The sequence below is a fragment of the Ruditapes philippinarum genome, unplaced genomic scaffold (assembly GCF_026571515.1).
Source record: "Ruditapes philippinarum isolate M1 unplaced genomic scaffold, ASM2657151v2 ctg606_1_1_1_1, whole genome shotgun sequence".
Taxonomy (NCBI): domain Eukaryota; kingdom Metazoa; phylum Mollusca; class Bivalvia; order Venerida; family Veneridae; genus Ruditapes; species Ruditapes philippinarum.
The window spans coordinates 273645-295907 of NW_026858164.1; the positions used below are offsets into that span (position 1 = coordinate 273645).

Sequence of the window (22263 nt, forward strand, 5' to 3'; positions counted from 1 at the left end):
AATTATCAACAAAATTGGTATAGATTGATGACCTGATTTGTTTGAGTCAGTTAATGAGTTACATTGGTAAATGCAATACAGCTCTCACCCTTTAATTGTGAATTATGTAGTACAGTAGAACTTCTATGAGTCGAACTTCGATTAGTCGATTTTCTCGATGTGTCGAAGTAAAATGAAAGTCCCGATTTTTTTCCCTTATATATTCCTCATAAAAACCTATTGATGAGTCGAGATTTTATGTGTCGAGTTTTTCGATGTGTCGAAGTATTTTTGTGGTCCGTATAGAATAAATCTAGTACAATTTACCACAAATAAGTCGAAGTTCTTCGGTTATTTTGACACCTTCGACCTCGAGACATTTTCACACCTTTTCTAGTCGCGAAAACAATTTCCGATCAACTTTAGCGTCAGGAGTTAATTACACAGTCGAGTGTTCAAACAGCCTTTGTATGCGTTTAAATGTGTAAAAAAAATGCTTTAATCATGACTATTTTAATTGCCGTAGCGGTATTTGAAAGTACATGTAAACAGTAATCACTATCATTTGAGTTCTTCCATGACCCGGTGTCGCGTGATTATCACACGCGAAATATTTACTATAAGCTGGTTAAGTTATTACCCTTTCGTATTGTAACGCCTTTTGTTACTTCATTGTATACGTCAACAGGGAGTCCAAATCATTAGCCGTAAAAAGTTACTTAACATGTCATATTTATCATTGTATAATGTAAAATATCAGATTAATGAATGAAAGAAAAAACATGAAATAGGTAACGTTATATATCTTATAATTAGGGCTAGTCACGGGTTGAAATTTTGTCATGAAATTCAGACCGATTCATGAGTCGAAGTCCCGATGTGTCGAAGTTTTTACACAGTCCCTCCAACTTCGACTTACCGAAGTTCTACTGTATTAAAATTTGTTGCTTATTATTAAGAAATATTGAATTTTGATAATGTTTAATTAGCATTAAATTTTGTTGCTATTAAGTAGTATAAAAGTAATATACTGTTTATTAAGTAGTATTAAGTTCTGAAAAAAAGAGCAAAAATAGGTGTGAATTTACCAAACATAGAGACACTTGTCATTTAACAGGCCTGTATTTGTTGTAGTTAAGTTAATTTTCAAATATTGGAAAATATATTAACATTATCTATTCTTGTACTTTAACAAAAATCTTATAAATAAGATAGCGGAAGAATTACTTTAAAGGAAGTCGACAATTTCCAAGAAAAATGATGTATTTATGTTTGAATAACAAATTTTCAGAAACGAATCAAGGATCACAAGTACAGATGTCTAGAAGACCTTGAAGATGATATCTATACACTATGTCAAAATGCTCAACTCTATAATGTTGAGGGGTCTCAGGTAATGTACTGTATGATTTATTACATATTCTTTCAACTTGATTTCTAGATTGGAGACCTCACCATTATATGTTTGACAATTATGGGAATTCAATTTCATGGTAATAAGCTAGCAAAAGAATTTTAAAAGCTAAGTTTTATGATGATATTTGTAACAAATGTTATCCATTATCTGAAGTACATGTAAACTTAAGTTTCTATATATCTATTAACACTTATTTTACTATTTATATATTATGCTGAATTCAGATAGTCACATATTCATTGATAAAATAAGTAGTTTGTTTGTTTATATGGTTATTACACTGATTTCATCACAATTTTGGTAATAGCTCGGCAGTCAGTTCACCTAACCCTTTCTGGATCAATATGTAATAACCAGTTTCTCTGCTTGTGACCCATTACTGATCTGAATTAGCAGTGAGAGAAAAATGATCATTAGACTGAATGTCTGATTTCAATAGTCATGAAGAAATTTGGCGCAGTATGAGAATTGAACCATCAATTTCTTTATTAAAATTCTGATTGTCTTTTTATTGTGCTAAGTAGGAGGTGTTGTGTGTTTTATAGTTTGTTATCAAAGAAATTATTTTACCATAATCAAATATACATGTACATTTGTATATATTTTTGAAATGACCTGTTTGTGAATAAGTTAGATGAAAAATATGTTTTTACAGATCTACGAGGATTCAATAGTGTTACAGTCAGTGTTAACAAATGCTAAGGAAAGGATGATGAAAGACAGTAGTGATTCTAGTGATGATTCCAGTGATGATGACAGTGATAGTGATAGTGATGACAGTAGTGATGGTGATGATACAGACAGTATGTACCTTCATTATTATATCACTTTCATTATACCAAATAATTAGTTGAAAGTTGTACTTTATAGTTATAGGATTTGTAGTAATATGAAGATGCTTTATTTAATCTTTGACCTGATATATTATTTACCTATGATCTTTATTTAGTGTAAGTCTTGTATAAAAAAGTATTATTTAACTTAAAAAAAGCTATCCAGCAGTTTCCAGTGTGCCTATTGTCATTATTGTAAAAGTAAATAGAAAGGGCATCTATAATGAAAGCTTGACATGTCTTTAATCCTTAATTAAACTTGATGACTATAAATTGTACAATAAAATGATTCCTATAATATGATATTTGATGCTATATCTGTTTAGCTTTAAAACCTGATCTATACATTTTAAATTTTGATAATTGATAGGATTGAACAGTCATACTAGACGTCTACTATCTAGTAAGATTTGTATATTTGGTATGACATATTTATTTATTTGAACTTAAGTGGTTACAGGCATCAGTATAGAGCTATAAGGCCAGTGGAAACATTTATACAGTCTGATCAGATTCTAGACTGCATGATTCAAAATCTCTAAAATTATTTTTTAACAATCCCCATTACAAGTGAGACAAGTCCTTTACACAGAATGTGCAGGGTAAGGGTGTTTGTAATGTATTACAGTATTATCAGTATATTACATTTATGTTAGCAATTGCTAAACTTTACTTTATTCTGTTTTACAGCTCAGTCTACAAAATCAAAAAGTAAAGAAAAAGAGAAAGATAAATCAAAAGAAAAAGATAAAACAAAGGTGAGGAAGGAACATGTTTACCACAATTGTTTATAATTTTCATTTCTGGAACAAGTTGTAAAGGTGTCAGGCAGATTATATGGTTTAGTATCAACGGTTATTAACTAATATAACCTGTGCCGAGATGAGGGTTATATTGCAAACAAGCGTTTATGTACGACCATATAACACTGTCCGACATCTTTTTAACTAACTTATAATTCAGCATAATTTTTTTATTAAAGAAAAACGAAAATCACATTATAAATCGACAGCAGCCGTGTTTATAAATTATATGAAAGTCACGATTACCCAATTAAAAGCTATGTTACAAATATTGAGTATTATAAATGTTGTTTAACATGGATCATCATGGAATATGTTTACATAATTTAATATACTGAAATTCACTTTAATAAAACAATTGTTTCTGTTTATTTTATAAGAACATTTAGTATTTGGCTGAGGGTTATTTTTTTAAAACTTATACTGATGTTTCATTTTGTTTTTAGCTCACCTGTCACAAAGTGACAGTGTGAGCTTTTGTGATCGCTTTTCGTCCGGCGTCCGTCCGTCTGTCCGTAAACTTTTACTTTAAATGACATCTCCTCATAAACCATTAAGCCAATTTCATCCAAACTTTACAGGAATGTTCCTTTGGTGGTCACCTTTAAAAATTGTTCAAAGAATTTAATTCCATGCAGAACTCTGGTTGCCATGGCAACCGGAAGAAAAAACTTTAAATATCTTCTTTTAAAAAAACCAAAGAGCTAGAGCTTAGATATTTGGCATGAATCATCTTCTAGTGAGTGTCTACCAAGTTTGTTTAAATAAAAGCCCTGGGATCAAAATTGGCCCTGCCCCAGGGGGTCATTGATTTTCCCTATATGCATTTAGTAAAAACTTAAAAAATCTTCATTTAAAGAACCCAAAGAGCTAGAGCTAAGATATTTAGCATGAAGCATGTTCTAATGGGTGTCTACCAAGTTTGTTCAAATAAAAGCCCTAGGGTCAAAATTGGCCCCGCCCCAGGGGGTCATTGATTTTCCCTATATGCATATAGCAAAAACTTAAAAAATCTTCTTTTAAAGAACTCAAAGAGCTAGAGCTAAGATATTTAGCATGAAACATGTTCTAATGGGTGTCTACCAAGTTTGTTCAAATAAAAGTCCTGGGGTCAAAATTGGCCCCGCCCCGGGGGTCATTGATTTTCTTTATATGTGTATAGCAAAAACTTAAAAAATCTTCTTTGAAAAAACCCAAATAGCTAGAGTTTAGATATTAAGCATGAAACATCTTTTAGTGAGTGTCTACAAAGTTTTTTCAAATGAAAGCCCTGGGGTCAAAATTGGCCCCGTCCCGGGGGTCATTGATTTTCCTTATTTGTGTATAGCAAAAACTTAAAAATCTTCTTTGAAAAAACCCAAATAGCTAGAGTTTAGATATTAAACATGCAACATCTTCTAGTAAGTGTCTACAAAGTTTGTTCAAATAAAAGCCCTGGGGTCAAAACTGGCCCCGCCCAAGGGGTGTCATTCTTTTGAACTATATGTGTAAAGTAAAAACTTAAAAAATCTTCTTTTAAAAAACCCAAATAAGCTAGAGCTTAGATGTTTAGCATGAAACATCTTCTTATGGGTGTCTACCAAGTTTTTTCAAATAAAAGCCTTTGGGTTAAAATTGGCCCTGCCGGGGGGGGGTGGTGAGAGGAGAAGGTCATTTTTTTTATTATATGTGTGTAGTAAAAACTTAAACTGGCCCTGCTCCGGGGGCCTATATACAGGTGAGCGACCTCAGGGCCATCATGGCCCTCTTGTTTACATGTTAATGGTGTTTAACATAAAAATTTATCAAGAGAAATTAAATGTTTAAGTTTTGTGTATTTACAGACCAAGACGCCAATGAAAACTCCGGTCCCTTCAGGCAAACGGACAACACCCCCTCGTGGTAGGCCACGCCCAGTTATCAGTGATGATGAAGATGATGACGAAGATGAAGATTAGAAATATTCTGTATAACTTTATACATGACCACTGTCTGGTCATCATTACTGACAGGAATAAATGATCAGTGCGAGACAACAATTTAAAGTACCAGTCAATTGGTACTAAAGTTATTAGGGCTTATAGTGTAAATAGTGTTTGAAAGAGGTGAACCAGGGAGGCCATGTGTAGTTATATGATGTGCAATTTGTTTATTAGATACATTAAGACATACTTCTGTATGGATATATATATTTAGTTATGAATAATCCATTAATTGCTTCATTTTATTAGTTATTTATCACACCATGCTGTTAAATGGTAAAACATCATTAACATTATATACAGTGTATGTTGATCATATATGCTGTCAATCACATGCTTTATGAAACCTTTCAGACAAGTACAGATATGATACATAAGTAAAATTGTTACTAGGTTAAAAATGACCAGACCAGAATGTTGCGTTTTATTTGAGCTGGCATTCCTGTGGTATGATAATTGAGTTATTTACAAAATAAATCGTATCATGCAGTCATGTTAAAGGTTTTGAGCTTCAATATTAAATGACTGCTTTCATCTCGTAGCTGTATAGAAATATTTCATTTACAAAAGTGCATTCAGAGAACATTTTTACACTCCTTAAAGACTTGTCAGTAAAATTTATTGCTATTGTTTGCTTATATATTACATCATCATTGTGTTGTTTTGTCAGGAGTATGTTACTGGGAAACAATAATTCAGATATTTGATCTATTGTGCTGTAAATTATGTTTGTGTTAAAATCGGTTTCTGATGTTACACAGTAAAATTGTAACTATCAAGTGTTATGTCGATGTGAATGTATTTCTTGTAATAAATGGAAAGAAATTTTATGATAAAAGTTCCTTGTTCTATTGTGTTCATATTTGTAAAGTATGAGACAGCTGTAAATCTCTTGTTTCTTTTCCCCCTTTGTGAATCATTCCAGAATACATACTGACCATAAGAACCGAATCATTTTAGCTCACCTGAGCACAAATTGCTCAAGGGTGAATTTTTAGGATCACTCTGCCCAAGTCATGCTTATAAATGGTGTTAAATGTTTTCTTTCCTTCAATGTTACTTGTATGAAGCTCTTTAAAAATTGCTCAAAGATTTCCATTCCATGCTAAATTCTGGTACATTGATCTTCCTTATATGTATATAGTTAAACCAAGCTATGAAACATTGTCTTGTGGACCTCTACAAAAATTGTTCAAATTATAGCACTGTGTCAAAATTTGCCATGTCCTGGGGGAACATAGTTTTTTCTCATGTGTATATAGTAAAAGCCTTTTTAAAAAAAAAAGATTCTCGTCTAAAACTACAAGATCTAAAGCTTAGTTTTCTGACACAAGACATTATCTAGTAGACCTCTACTAAGTTTGTTAAAAGTGTAGCTCTTTGGTCAATATTGAAACTGCTCCAGGTGTCGTGGCTTTTCCGTGATAAATACTTCATCCCGATTTTGCGAATTTTCTGTAAAAATGGTATTGCATATATTTTGGTGTAAAGACGCTCTAAATCATTTCATGGATATCCATTGCAACCGGTGACTTTCTGCAGCAACCATTGACTTCCATAGCAAACAGTGACTTGAAATAGCAAATTTTGACACTCATAGTAACCATTGACTTTCCATAGTTATCATTGACCTTGCATAGCAACCATTGAATTCCATAGCAACCAGTGGCTTTGAAGCAGCCATTGACTTTTCATAGCTAACTGTAAATTTCTATAACAATCAGTGACTTTCATAGCAAACATTAAATTTCCTTAACAATGAGTGAATCTGTCAATGACTTCCAAAGTACCATTCATTTTGTAAAGCAACCAGGGACTAGCAATAGCAACCAGTAATGTTTACGCTGCACTATTTCAGATACAAATATGAACTTTGTGATATCAGTTTAATATTTAGATTATACATGTATGTCTGCTTTCGTTTATAGTTTACAATGTTACTTGTATTTATATTCAGGTGACCTAAACTGTGTCGATGTGACGTAAAACCCAAAAAAACAAAACAAACACATATTCAGGTGAGCGATGTTAGGGCCACTATGGCCCTCTTGTTTGTTTGGTATATGCATTGTGTCTGCCCCTTGTTTATATTATAACTAGCCTGATCTTTGCAGGCTATAATGACATTACTTAAATACTGATCGAGATAATTTTTTTCCATTTGCTATTTTTCTCTTTATCAAATTATTAATTTACAAGAAATGCAGATAAATAAGAAAACACCAACTTATTTTTTTTGCTCTCACTCTGTGTCCATTTCCATATAGAAAACCTATATTAAAATCTTAACCTGAGAAACACGAATGCTCAGAGCCCAGATATTTGTTTTAACATTTCCTGAAGACAACTGCAAATGTTTTATAAATTATGCAACTGTGGTAAAAAATTAAGTCTATGTCCCAAGTTACTCAACATTCAATTTCTACCTGTGCATTTGGGTGAGCGATCAAGGGCCACGATGACCCCCTTGCTTCTTTTCTATTGGTCATGAGGTGTAAACAATTATCGTACAAACTCCGGTTAGCTTACTAGGTAGTGTTTGACTGTGTATCGGGCGACCTAAGTTCGATTCCCAGACGGTGCAGGTCACTTTCATTGTGATTAATCATTTAATCAATCCTTTCTACGGTCATTTGCACTGTATCTTTGCTTATCAGTTCCTTGCGAAGGCAAGAAGTACTGGTGAACTGGTTGATAGCCTGCCCAGAAACGATGCGTGGCTGAACTGTGCTCTGTTTAATTCAGCTTACTGTCGTGATCCGAAGTGAAAACTACCACCACAACAAGTTATAGAGCACACTTCAAACAAAATGTTTCCATTTAATGGATAAGAAAAATTGGGATGTCAAATACTTACAATATCAAACTTATGACTGTTCATTAATGGTCAGGTTCATGGCCGTAGGGCACAGCATATATACCCCCAACCCCCCCCCCCCCCCCTGAAGAAATTGAAGAAGTAGGTAGAAAAGGCTTCGGTCCTGCTCTTTAAATATGTAATCGAATCATGGCCCGATTCTTTGTTTCTGAGAGCTAACGCCTCCGGTAACAGCATTTTCCTCGGAATACGTTCACAAACCCACTTGTTATTTCTATACTGTTATTCTTGTTTAGAAAATGAACACAGAACAAGATAACGGAACCAAGATGTTTTTTTTTTTAATTTTTACAAACAGCACTATACACTAACTATTTTTTATATAAATTAATGGAGTTCTCTACAATCAAACTTGTAAGTGATATCTGAAAAGTCGAATTAAAAGAAAGGTGCATTATATTATCAAAATGTCATTCAATAATTTCGTAGGCACAACTTGGTGAAAACTTGTAAGAGAGTTGTATAACCATATCACAAGCCCATGCTGTCCAACTCCCTTTGCATCTGACACAAGGCACAAAGGTAACAGCACGATAGGGACAGGTAATCCTCGCATATGGAACCCTGAAATTATAGAAATAAATCTGGTGAGATCCTATGAAAATTGCCTACTCGGTTAGATTGAGACTGTTGTGAAAGTGAAACATCTCTTACGCCCTCCTAGCGTTAATTAAGCGGTATTCCATCTTCAACACTTATATGCTTGGATCAGTGATCCCGAAGGGCCATAAAAATATAACAAAACTGAAATGACAATCTTTCACCGCTGCTGCACGACACTTGACACCTGATGCTGTGAAGTACAAATGAGCCGTGTCACGACAAAACCAACATAATGGGTTTGCGACCAGCATGGATCCAGACCAGCCTGCGCATCCGCGCAGTCTGATCAGGATCCATGCTGTTCGCTTACAAACCCTATTACAAGTACAGAAACTGATAGCGAACAGCATGGATCCTGATCAGACTGCGCGGATGCGCAGGCTGGTCTGGATCCATGCTGGTCGCAAACCCACTATGTTGGTTTTGTCGTGATACGGGACAAAACCAACATAATGGGTTTGCATGGACCAGCATGGATCCAGACCAGCCTGCGCATCCGCGCAGTCTGATCAGGATCCATGCTGTTCGCTTACAAGCCCTATTACAAGTACAGAAACTGATAGCGAACAGCATGGATCCTGATCAGACTGCGCGGATGCGCAGGCTGGTCTGGATCCATGCTGGTCGCAAACCCACTATGTTGGTTTTGTCGTGACACGGCTCAAATGTATAAATGGGATACCCATCGGAAGCAAGGAAAACCTGAAAATTGCGTACTTGGTTTGATTGAGTCTGTTTCTTGAGTGAAAAACAAAACCACATTTCAACTTTATTTGTACTTTTTTTGTCAATCTTTAGAGAATTTTGTCAGAGGTGTTTTTTTGCCGTTTGTTTGAATGTTAGGGCTGGAAAGTTATAAGCCTAAGTACAACAGTTTTATTAAATATTCAATTACTTTGTATGGTTCAAGTACTTGTGGAGTAGTAGACTTATGTAAGGGTATGAAAACGTTATTCATTTATATGAATATAGATAATGTACACTAATAAATAGATTTAACAAAGGAGATATTGTACACACTATGTATATAAATTGCAACACTTGTCGTATAATATATTTTGCTGACCTGTATTCCACCAAGTGTTCGTAGTCGTGCTCTGATTGCCAGCAGACCTCCTGGTACACAACATGTCACACATACGTTCTCACCTGTTCTCCTCGAAATGTCCATCAGAACTAACTCCTGACAAAACACTGCTAAACAACCTGCATTTACCAACAAAGACAAAATATATGTTACATCATATAATTAAGTTTTACATACATGTATTAAAACAATTTCATTAGATACGAGGGCTTCATACCTCTCCATGTGGTAATTTGACTTCCGATGAAAGTTATAATATATATGGCGTAAAATCAATTACTGTCGTAAATTTTTGCAAAATCTATTGAAATAGTATCTTTATACTTTGATCTTCTGTTATAAAAGATAGAAGTAGGTCTAACACTTTGAATTTTAGTGTCGCCGTGCGACAGGCTCGAATTTGTTTGAAAAAAAAATGTTACAGTCTCAATGTAGAGGTTATTGACCTTCAAATTTAACACAAAAGGCTTTAAGAGAAACAAGATATCTGAAAGTAGAAAATATTTGCATTTCTTTTTGTTCTTCTAGGAAGAATTATTAATCTTTAAGATCACTTCATATACAAAAAAAGTAAAAAAAAAACAACAAAAACTTGTGGAATCTTATATAGCTGTTTTCGTAATTACAATAACTCATTTTTTTCATTGTATTATTCCATTTTATTTTGCCGTAGCCATTCTTTACAAATTAACAAAGGCATTTGTTTAACGACATCAGACTGGAACCTTGGAACAACTATCTAGTAATATTATACCTTACGTAAATGTGTCCCTCCTTTACTTATGTCATCGGGCCTTTAAAGTTTACAAATATTATATTTCAGGTTAGCGTCAACGGTCCGATAAAATGTCAAATTAGTGGCCGCCTGAACGAAGAAGGTTTTACAAAACATGTATTATACTTCAAGTTTTCAGCACACTTTACATGATATATGTTGTTGTTTTAGCAATGATGTTTCTTTTTCAAAACAGCTCTGAACATATTTCGATAGGTGCGGTGTAAATAAGAAATAACACACCCTTGTTAGGACCTCAAAGCATTTTAGTGCACCATTCAACCCCAAATACTGTACGGTTCTCAGCCATAACATGTTCACGGTCTAACTGAATGCTAGGAGGCCCTAATTGTCATGCACTAATTCTTAACTGAAACCAGAACCATTTCGTCGGAAAAATAATATCGAGAAGAGATTCCTAACTGTCCGAAGTCTAATAGCTGATGCTTAATAGATATCAAATAAACTTTAGATAAACTTTAGACCAAGCAGTTACTTTTTTCTTCGTGAAAAAAACAAACAAAAACTTATTACCTACTGCGACCTATTGCTTAGTATGGGGCATATAAGAACTTTTTGAAGAAATCTGGCACAGATTTAAGAAAAGGGAAGTTCCTGTCAATTTTCATGTAATTTAGTTAAGTTATTAAGTATAACTAATTTGAATACAATCTTGAAGAACGAATCGCGCGCGACTTCTGACAGCGGACGAATGTTAAGAAACGGATCACTTTGAGTTAAGCTGAATCGATTAACTTTTTATAATATGGATCTGTATGGTCATCCGTATACAGTCAGACATACACCCCTGTGCAGACTAACTAAAAATCATTGGCAGTTTGATATTGATTTCCATTATAACTTGAAAAGTATAAATTTCCATATTCATTCCTGGAAAATTCCATTGCATAATTTAAGAAAGATACAATCGATTCAACTGATTAAAAATGCCGTACAATTAGTGACGTCATCTCCACAAGCGAACATTCCAGAGCTCCAGCCTCTATGGCCCTCCCTGCTACACACAAGTTTGCCAGGCGCTTGTTGAGGTTGTTGCAGCACAACTGTTGTTGTCATAGGAGCAGGGTACATATTTGGAACTTGTTGATTAACAACAACACTGCTTTCCGGGTAAACGCTCACTATAATTTTAAGACCAGATAAAACGTTACTTTTTATACATCCTAAAAATATTGGAAGTTTATGAAAGCTTCTTAAAGTTTTCTTCTGATTTTTTTTGACATGGCGGGACTTGAAATATTTTTTTTCGAAATTAATATTCCTTTTCATATAGTTCTAAACCAATAAATTGTGTGCAAATGTTTAGATCATTTGCTCGCTCCGTTTTTCTTGAATTGGAATACTTATTTTAATTGTGAAAAAAGACAAATAATTGAAAAGTGTTGCGAATCAGGCTAAGAATAGCGCAAAAATAAGATTTTAATTTATCTCCATTATCTTTTGCGTATATTTCTGTTTTAGTGCTCCAGTTGATTTCAAATTTTATGTTTTAGGCTTTTTGTCCCTCAATGGAGCTACTTTTAATAACAGTCAATAATTTGCAGCTTTTTTTTTAATGAGCGAAAGTATTAATTAATTAATTAATTTTTTATTTATTCAAATGTTTATTTATTCATATGTGTATTTATTCACAATTTTAAATAGAATTTGTTCAAATGAACTTTTTGATTTATTATAAACAAAATGTCTACTTACTGCTTACTGTTTGTAGCTATTCCACTCAAATGTTGCCGCACGATCGTTACTTCTGCATGTTTCAATGCGCATAACGGTGCATGGGCACAGGTATTGATATAATAGTCTGATAATCTGCAATATTTGCGTTTTTAAAAAACTTATCTGCAATTATTTGTATTATTATTGTTATCGCCAATATCAAGATACATGAAGTAACATGGTATTATTTATCTAGGTACCGAGGGTACTTGTTTTATAGCAAATGATCGAATAGATATGACTTTTTTAAACTAAATTTAATAATATTCATTCTTTTTTTATTGGTAAAGTTTTTCAACGTATCATAATTGTAAGGTTAGTGGATAGTGGTTATTGTGAAGCTTTCAGTAATTTTAAAGTAAAGATTTTATCTCCTCAAAACTTTTGTAAATTTCCTTTAAGGTAAAATATGCGTAAATACAAAATATGGAAGAAATTTTGATTTAAAGCAAGGTGCGCATTCAATGGCAGTATTTTTTTCAGGGTATTGGAAGTTTATATTACATTATTTAAGGATACAATCCCGTTGTTTTGACCTCCTGTTATAATATAATTTACCGTTCATTTATTCTTATATTTAGTACAGTTTTGACAATTTTATCTACTAAAGCATTTGTTATGAACTTTGTTATTAGCCCACTTCTCAACTCACATACAACTATTACACCTATCATTCGAAAATAGAAACAAGTTTGAAAATTGAGTGTTGCTAAACAGTAACTGATACATATACAATGATATTGATGAGACAATGATATTAAACATTGTATGGTATCTACTTTTAAAATATATAACAAATAGTATCAAGGTTAATGGTATTAAAGAAAAACAACAAAATAACTTTCGAAAACATTTTCAACAAAAGCACGCTGTCGCCGTAAATGACACAAGTGCTACATCATATTGTCGCAAGATTAACATTTTTAAAAAAATCGTCCGATTGCGAACATAAGTTTGCAACAAAAACACATTCTAAAGTAAGCTCTTTGTATTTTTACAAACAAATAAAATACAAAACAGTCGTGTCTCCTAAATCGCATGTATATACGTCGTTACCTTTTCGATACAAAACACAGGACATGTTTAAACATGATCAATTACTTAAAACACATTGTAGAAACGATGTACAATACAATTTTAACAAATAAATTTGTATGAATTTATTTAGTTGAGAACACTGATTTTTCTCCAAAATACTTGTCAAACATTTCCGCATACCATTCAGCACAATATAATTATTGGACGAAAAAGAAAAAGAACAAAAAACCTGTCTAAAGTTGACAAAAATACAGAAACCATTGGTTGCTGATTTCAGACAGCACGTGTAATTAGTAAAGCAACAATATAAAGCTATTGAGGACTTGAAGGAACATCTTTCAGACTTCAAGACTTTGCTGAAAGTTTCTCTTGTACGGTTGTCGAAGGTGTTCAGAGTGCTAAATCGACCCAGAATTCTATTACATTTTATCCAGTCTTTGTATATTATAGATAAAATGCGGGGAGCTTAAAACAATATATATTTTCAACTGACGATGTAAGTCATAATAGAGGTATGCTGTCATCAAAAGAAGATGTAATTGCGGACGTAAAGCAAGTTCTCAAGTGCGACTTTCTTAGAAACTCACAATATGGGGACAGAACAGCTTTCACATAATTAATTGCATGGACCGAATATTCGTAAGTTATATGTTCAAGGACTTTGAAAGCTTACAAATTCATAAAATAATATAAAACATAATGCCTGTCATTCACAAAGTATTTTCTGGCCTTACGCTATATATTTCTTTAGGAAATTTATAAATGAAAATGTTATCTTTTAAACCTTTCAATATATTGACTCAGTCGACGAACACATATTACTAATCATAACATCTATGATTATCCAAAAGCAGAAAATGCAACTTAGATAATTATGATGTTCTTTAAACTTTAAACTTGTTATTTTGCCTAGGTAAAGGCGCATACATGTACTTTGTAATCTACGTTACACTTTTCAAAGTTTGTTTGCATTGTTGTATGCAGCATACAAAGTATATTTTAAAGTCAAATATTGTCTTATATTAAAATATCGTGCTTAAAGTTTATATAAAATCTACAAAATATACACAGCAATGAGTTTATTTTTGAACCTTGAATATTAAATTGAGGAAAAACGCATCAAATCATTATCTAGCAAATTAAAGTTGGATGTTCATTGTTATAAAGAAGACATAAGATATACATTTTATCAACATAACTTGTATGTCTAAAGTAAATGTAACGCAAATAACGCTTCATAAAAGTATCAAATTGCTTCATTGCTTCAATGCTTCAATGACAGTTTTGCCGATAATAATCGGAGTTTAGAGCTATTACTTTGCACATATTTAAATTATGCCACAAAATACGTTCAATTATTAATATTTGATTAATGTAATTGGATACAAATTATCATTTGGTCAATGCAATTTGGTTATTGTAAGTTAAGTCTATCTTGTAAGAACAGGTGATTATGTCTTTGTATTAAGCATCCAATTAGCTTCCTTGTTGGACAAGCAACGCTAGAGAAAATATTAACTATCGTGATGGTTTGTGCGAGGAAATGCAGTTCCTGTATAATCCATAAAATGTTGCGTTGTGTTTTAATACAGATTGGCGTATTTCATTGTCAATACATACATGAATATGATGAGGACTAAATTGCTTCAAATATTTTCTCCCATACCACTACGGGTTCGAATCCTACCAAGCCTTTGGATTCTTTCATGTTAGCAAATAGCAATCCTAACGGAAGGTCGGTGGTTCTACTGCGGTGCCCACTCATACATGAAATAAAGCTATATGTGGTCTCCCTCCAACAGTAAGACTGAACAGTTGCTACACGAGTATTTATCAGGCTAAATATTTACTGTTATTCAGTGCTGATTGGGTACATGCATAAAAATAAAAAAAGGTTAGACTCTATCACCCCGCTACATGTTCGTATATGCACAAGGAACTCGGATTTACTTACGCAATGAAAAGGATTTTCGTTTCAACCTATGAAGGTTATGCACACTGTGATGCAAAATAACAGACGAGGAGAGATATATTTCAAGAAAATCACAAAGCATATATTAAAGTTCGCGCTTTGCTTCGCTTTGCCGCGCTTGATATAAATCAGATTTAGACAGTCTCTGGTTATTTAAATATGAGCATGTTTCAAAGATGTTTCAAGTGCCTAAACAGTATATCCAAAGAAGCTTTCCGCAGTGGATAGGTTTTTTTAGTTCGGAACATTCAATTTAGGTAGCCTAGTTGTTTTCCGATTTTTTTGTTAGAGTCGTTTCACTTCGTTAAATGTTTGTACAAAAATTTCTGTAACTTTGATTGTTATTTAAATATTTTAATTTTGAATTATTAGTTCAGTTTAATAATAGATAACCAGACTTGTTTGATATTCTCTGTATATCAGAAATAAGATAACATAGGTTAACTTTAAAGGTTGCTATTGTGCTGATAGTCGATTAAAATACAGACCCTCTTTGAACAATGTTTATGACAGTTGACTTTAAAGTACTTGTCCCTCAATGTGGCGAGTTCTGTTTCCGTTATGGACTTTGAATTACATTGTATATCATTTGTAAAGAGTTATCCAGCTAGCCTACATAAGGTCGGTAGTTGTATTAAGTTACCCGCTCGAGTTGATTTTCAACGACATCCGCCGTGTCGCAGTGACTCAAAATTATCCAATAGAATGAATTATAACAAAAATGCACAGTCATTATTTTATCTAAAGCCTACCACTGAAGTGTGGGTTTGCATTTGTACAGACGGTACAAAAAATCATACATTCTTTGTTATCAAAAGGTTACATAATCTAGGTTTTATCGACATTGTGTTGTGCTACATACCCATTAGCTTGTCAAAAGTATCGTTATAAATAGTTTATCTTCTGAATTGTGAAGAGCAATCATAAAACCTTTATCTAAATAATATAATTAGGTTACAGATATTTTATGCTCAAATTTGATACTTGAAAATACTGAAAACTGCTAAATAGTCTTTTTTTAATGTAAATAATCATCATTTGAGTACCCACAGAGAAGATATGTTATGTTTTAAACTTTTCACTCTTAAGGTAAATACAGAATGAATTCATAATGTCATTAAAACACTAGTATTTTTAAAGGACAAAAGTGATTGGTCGGTATTAGGAAATTCAGCTTCCCAACCTTTTTTTTTCAAATTAGAAGTATTCAGTCAGAATTTACTATATTTCAAAACATTTCTACAATAAAAGTATTTTACAGAACGATGAGCATGGTATTTCTTTAAATGTTGATTATGATTGAAAACTTGTAAATAGTCACAAAACTTCCGACATGATCATTTGTAAGGATGAAAAGAAAACGATATAAGGTATGTTTTTCATAAAACATCGACGGTTATTTTTTTACGTGAATATTGTAACAAAGTATAATCCTAAACTATAAACAATGTATCATAATTATTAAGATTAAGGTGGTTTATAAATTAACAAATCTGTAAAATCAAGCAAATATTCTTCTACGGCACACTTACTTAGATGTAGCGTTTATCTTTGGCAAACTCAATAATTAAAAATAAAATGGCGTGACGTGAATTCATGATATAAAAACTGTCAATTCATAACGTTTTTTATCTTATCAAATGTTCTCATAATTTATCTGAATATTTAATGATATGAAACAGATCAGTGCTAAAACACACTATCTAGTCGTAGTTCTGTTAGAGCTTTTAAATGATTTTAATAGTTTCAATTGATATTCATTTTGAAGTTTAGGCATGCAACATGTTGTATAAAAGCCATTTAAGGTTTTGATCTTTTTTATCTTTTAATCTAGCTGCGAGACATGTTGGATAAATTTTGTCTTGATATAGAAATTCATGAAAATAATATAAAGATAGATAACAAAATTGTAATAAAAACATTGAAACTGAAAAAAAATGACAAAAAACTAGGACGGTCTAAAAAATATTGCATTTACAACATGCAATGGATATTGTAATAAAATGTGTGAATAAAGACTTTTATAAAGAAAAGACAACAATTTTGCTGGTCACAGTCCCATATGATCCAACTCTCGGTGCATCTGACACAAGGTACAGAAATAGCAACAGTACAGCGCCATATAATCATTGCATATTGAACCCTGAAATATAAATTAGAATATACATTATGAAAAGGAAACACAGGAAACTATTATCAGACAATGTATTTTATGACACATGCTTAAGTTCTAAATTGTCCCAACAATACTTATTTCTACAAAAAGATTCTATATCTCTCAAGAAAAGTCTTCGAAGTAGGTAGGAAGCTCCTTGTTCACATTTTTAAAATATAGGGGCACAGTTATCAGTTCGCGAAGCAAATATGACCTACCTGTATTTCACCTAAAGCACTCAGTCTAGCTCTAATGGCAACCAGACCTCCAGGGATACATGACCTGCCTGTATTCCACCTAAAGCACTCAGTCTAGCTCTAATGGCAACCAGACCTCCAGGGTTACATGACCTACCTGTATTCCACCTAAAAGCCCTCAGTCTCGCTCTAATGGCAACCAAACCTCCAGGGATACATGACCTACCTGTATTCCACCTAAAGCCCTCAGTCTCGCTCTAATGGCAACCAGACCTCCAGTGTTACATAACCTACTTGTATTCCACCTAAAGCCCTCAGTCTCGCTCTAATGGCAACCAGACCTCCAGGGATACATGACCTACTTGTATTCCACCTAAAGCCCTCAGTCTCGCTCTAATGGCAACCAGACCTCCAGGGATACATAACCTACTTGTATTCACCTAAAGCCCTCAGTCTCGCTCTAATGGCAACCAAACCTCCAGGGATACATGACCTACTTGTATTCCACCTAAAGCCCCCAGTCTAGCTCTAATGGCAACCGAACCTCCAGGGATACATGACCTACCTGTATTCCACCTAAAGCACTCAGTCTAGCTCTAATGGCAACCAAACCTCCAGAGATACATGACCTACCTGTATTCCACCTAAAGCCCTCAGTCTCGCTCTAATGGCAACCAGACCTCCAGGGATACATGACCTACTTGTATTCCACCTAAAGCCCCCAGTCTAGCTCTAATGCAACCAAAACCTCCAGGGATACATGACCTACCTGTATTCCACCTAAAGCACTCAGTCTAGCTCTAATGGCAACCAAACCTCCAGGGATACATGACCTACCTGTATTCCACCTAAAGCCCTCAGTCTAGCTCTAATGGCAACCAAACCTCCAGGGATACAGAACGGTACACAAACACTCTCTCCAGTTCTATGTGCAATGTCTGCCAAAACACATTCAGTGCATACTAGAGCCATGATACCTGTTCAAAAAATAAATTGTATTAAACAAAGATATAGAAACACCGATTAATAGACTATAATGCGTGGCGGCATAGCCGAGTGGTTAACGCGTCGGGCAGCTAAAGTAAGGATCCCTATTATGGGATTAAATCCCGTCAGGGGCAAGCCGTTGTTTACTTGAGATAGAAACTTTACACGCATTGCTCAGTAGTGGTTGGTTCCGGGAACGGATTCGAGAGTGTCTATCAGCTTATAGCTTCCTACACGATCGAACTAAAATACATTCTTTATAAACTAATGAATAATACAAAAAAGCAACAACGTAAAAGAAATATCAAACAAACACACATAGAGAAAAGATTAATAAATAACTCAAATATCAACATAAACACCGTACATTACTCATTCTCTTCCTTTATGTTTATACAATTTCACACTGTGATTTAGGTATGCAAAAAGAGTCTTTAGTGCTACAAGAACAGCAAGTGATTAAAAAAGACTACATTTTAAGCCTTTATTTTAAAGCGGAGACATGAGTTCACATACACTTTTTTCCGTCATCCATACATCCGAACAAGCCGGAACTCCAGTCTCTATGACCATTCATATTACCGACAAGCTTGCCGGTAACTGTCTGGGGTTGTTGTATAATAACGGTGGTATTTCCCTGACTGGGTTGCCCCTGCATGGCCTGACCAGCGGAATCCGCATGTTGAACGCTCATGGTTGTCTTAAAGTTCAAAGTAAATATAAATACATATATAGTGTTTCATTTTGCATATTATTTCTTTTAGCAACTTGATAAATATTTTATTACATGCTTACACATGGTGAAATACAAATACATGTGGTTTATTTATTTGAATGAAAAAAGCAATTCGGAATAAAAATAAATAACCTCAAAATTATATATTATAAATGTACTAGTTAACAACATTAGATATTAAGATTATTAAAAAAGACAGATCGTGATGTGATTTCTAAATAAAGTGTGAGATCAAAATAAAAAAATATTGTTAAAAGAACGTAAATTAGTTTTTGAAAATATTTTTGAAGATGACTTTATTTCCGAACCTACAGATTATTCGATTAGAATAGATAAATGCATATCTATAGACGACAGAAAACACTGTTTCTCGTGTAAATTATACATAAGATGAACGTTATGTTAATATATATTGCATTCATAAGGTGTGCTACAAAAATTAATATATTTTATTTAACACAAAGTATTCTATATTTGACGTGAATAAATTGAGTTAAAAATAAATTTTTACACCTGGCATTATCTCATTACCTTCATTTGAAGTGTTATTGACACATAAAATATGCGATAAGAAGTTTATGTTTTACATTATTTTCACAATTTATGGTCTGTAATAGCTCAGTACTTGAAGAGTAAGATACATGTCTTCGTTTGACACATATTTTCTACCGAAAAAAAAAAAAAAAAAAAAAAAAAAAAACCGATTTTTTTTCTATTGATTCAATACAATAAAAACATACAAGTGTATCTGATATCATAAACTGTTATACTAGTATTATTACCTTATGGTAGCCCCTAGAGAAATAATGCTAGACTGCTGTTTGCCTAAAATACTGGTGCAACCAATATTTTAACCATAGTGTACTTTAATTAAAAAACAGATATCCATTTTGAGTGCATTTTTGAAGATTAGTTCAAAGTGTATGAATATAATTATTATGATGGTCTATCGGCATGAGTGATTACTTACAAAGCATTTGAATTATAAATCGTGCATAATTATACTATAATGCAAAGAAACGATTAATATCTATTTCCATTTTAACATGCATATAAAAAAGAGAATTGATAAAACAATTTTGAACTACATTGAGCGTAGAAGTTATTTTCCTTACGTCATTTGGTTATTGACGTTTTATACTGCACGTTTGTAACGTCGCTTTTCATTGGATAGTCGTGACGTTTATATTATTAGTTATAAAGATTCTTGACAGGTTATATGGCCCTATATAAACGGTTGTTTGTATATATAACCCGAGCCGCAAGGCGAGGGTTATATTGCAAACAACCGTTTATATTCGGCCATATAACCTGTCAACAATCTTTATAACGAATTTATAATACTGCAAACTTCCTTTTTTAGAGAAAAAAGTGAGATTTCTTTATAAATTGACAGCAGCCGTGTATATAAAACTATATAAACGTCACGATTATCCAATGAAAAATGACGTTACAAACGTGCAGTATTATAAAGTTTTTTTTATAATACTGCACGTTTGTAACGTCGCTTTTCATTGGATAATCGTGACGTTTATATAGTTTTATATACACGGCTGTTGTCGATTCATGAAGAACTCTTACTTTTTTTCTAAAAAATGATGTTTGCTGTATTATAAATTCGTTATAAAGATTTTTGATAGGTTATATGGCCCTATATAAACGGCTGTTTGTTAATATAACCCGAGCCGCACTAAAAATTTTTCTCTAAAAATGATGCTTGCTGTATTATAAATTCGTTATAAAGATTGTTATCAGGTTATATGACCGTATATAACCGGCTGTTTGCAATATAACCCTCGCCTAACGGCTCGGGTTATATTTACAAATAGCCGTTTATATAGGGCCATACAACCTGTCAACGATCTTTACAACTAATAATATATGACATCATTCGCTTCCTTGTGTGGATCTCATATATAAAAGATAGGTTCTGGGAAATGCAGAATATAAATTATATTAATTTTTTATACGTTTATTTCTGTTAGCGCTTTCAATGTTTGTATATATCTTCAGACAGTAACGAATAATACATGTATATTCATAACAAATATCAATTGCATCACAATTTGATAACACTTAATTGATTAAATTAACAACAACTTACATATATTGTCATATATCATGTGTTGTTTGTCCTCATGGACATTTGGTCCGATTGATAATACTTGAAACTTATATATGTGTTTAATCCATCTGGGTGAATTCTTACACATCAACGATACATACAGTAAAACAGTTCTATTCTTTGTTTGGACAGTATCAACAGAACATATAGGACAGGAAAAGGTGAGAGAAAAACACTTGTATTTTGGTACATATATCAATATTGTATTATCGAATTTTAGAATCATTCTGATCTATACACATTTCTTACAAAACAAGAAAAAAATAATTCCTCACATTTTTAATGAAGTTATACAGAATATAATAGCACTTTTTCTGTTCATGTACTGCTACTTATTTTTCAGAATTTCCACCAAGAATTAAAATTCATGTCAAACGTTGAATTTTTTGTAACATAGTATTTCAAACCTAGAATAGTGAATTATGGAATAAATTAAAAAAATCGCACAATACTTATATAGGCGGTGATAAAAGAAGAATTAGCTCATATAAATAATCTCCTTCATTTCTTTTCAACATGAATCACAAAAATATCGCACATGTTTTTGTTGAAAAGGGTAGATCTAATATTAATATTTTATAAGAGATCCAATCATTGACAAAACTTTTTTTCATTTTAATCATATTCATTATTTTTGACCAATGATTTTTCTAAACTGCAAAATATTATAATTATTTTTTCAGAAAACAAAAAATCCTAAATGAAAAAGAACATTTCTAAACATCTTACCAGTCCAAGACGTAAATGCCGACTAGACGTTTTAACAATAAAACTGTTTTGTTTACATGTGAAGTAACCATGGACTTGCTATGTTTTCTTATTGGCTCACCTGAGCAAGTTCCTGGTTCCTGATAACGCTGTCGTGATTTTTTTATTACTCGATTTTAAGATAGATTGATATGGTAAGCTATAAAACTGAGATAAAGCTATAATTTTCAGTACTTATATCCAGAATAAATGTTCCTGATCAAACACGATAA

General features: G+C 32.9%; 3 protein-coding genes across 7 annotated transcripts in view; 1 reads left to right on the forward strand and 2 right to left on the reverse strand.

Annotated features, from left to right (window-relative positions):
* LOC132752328 (probable global transcription activator SNF2L2) overlaps window positions 1–5831 on the forward strand; it is a 37545-nt gene extending 31714 nt beyond the window's left edge. For all 4 annotated transcript variants that reach the window (XM_060742635.1, XM_060742634.1, XM_060742637.1 and 1 more), the window contains exons 27-30: window positions 1271–1372; window positions 2052–2199; window positions 2920–2987; window positions 4856–5831. In XM_060742635.1, the coding sequence (XP_060598618.1) occupies window positions 1271–1372; window positions 2052–2199; window positions 2920–2987; window positions 4856–4969 (432 nt within the window). In that variant the 3' untranslated portion in view covers window positions 4970–5831. The remainder of the gene's footprint in view (window positions 1–1270; window positions 1373–2051; window positions 2200–2919; window positions 2988–4855) is intronic.
* A 2296-nt stretch (window positions 5832–8127) lies between these two features.
* LOC132752329 (cornifelin homolog A-like) lies at window positions 8128–12208 on the reverse strand. Its single transcript, XM_060742638.1, has 4 exons — window positions 12053–12208; window positions 11293–11478; window positions 9541–9680; window positions 8128–8435 (listed from the first exon to the last, which is right to left on the reverse strand). Coding segments are annotated over exons 1-4 (420 nt in total). The 5' UTR covers window positions 12054–12208; the 3' UTR covers window positions 8128–8342.
* A 4081-nt stretch (window positions 12209–16289) lies between these two features.
* LOC132752330 (cornifelin homolog) lies at window positions 16290–22138 on the reverse strand. 2 transcript variants are annotated; one of them, XM_060742640.1, is made up of 4 exons: window positions 22013–22138; window positions 18939–19122; window positions 18273–18412; window positions 16290–17226 (listed from the first exon to the last, which is right to left on the reverse strand). In XM_060742640.1, the coding sequence occupies exons 2-4, from the start codon at window positions 19114–19116 to the stop codon at window positions 17134–17136; spliced, it is 411 nt and encodes a 136-aa protein (XP_060598623.1). In that variant the 5' UTR covers window positions 19117–19122; window positions 22013–22138; the 3' UTR covers window positions 16290–17133. The 2 variants fall into 2 exon arrangements, with proteins under 2 accessions (XP_060598623.1, XP_060598622.1); XM_060742639.1 differs by lacking the exon at window positions 22013–22138 and adding an exon at window positions 21559–21709.
* Window positions 22139–22263: the final 125 nt, after the last annotated feature.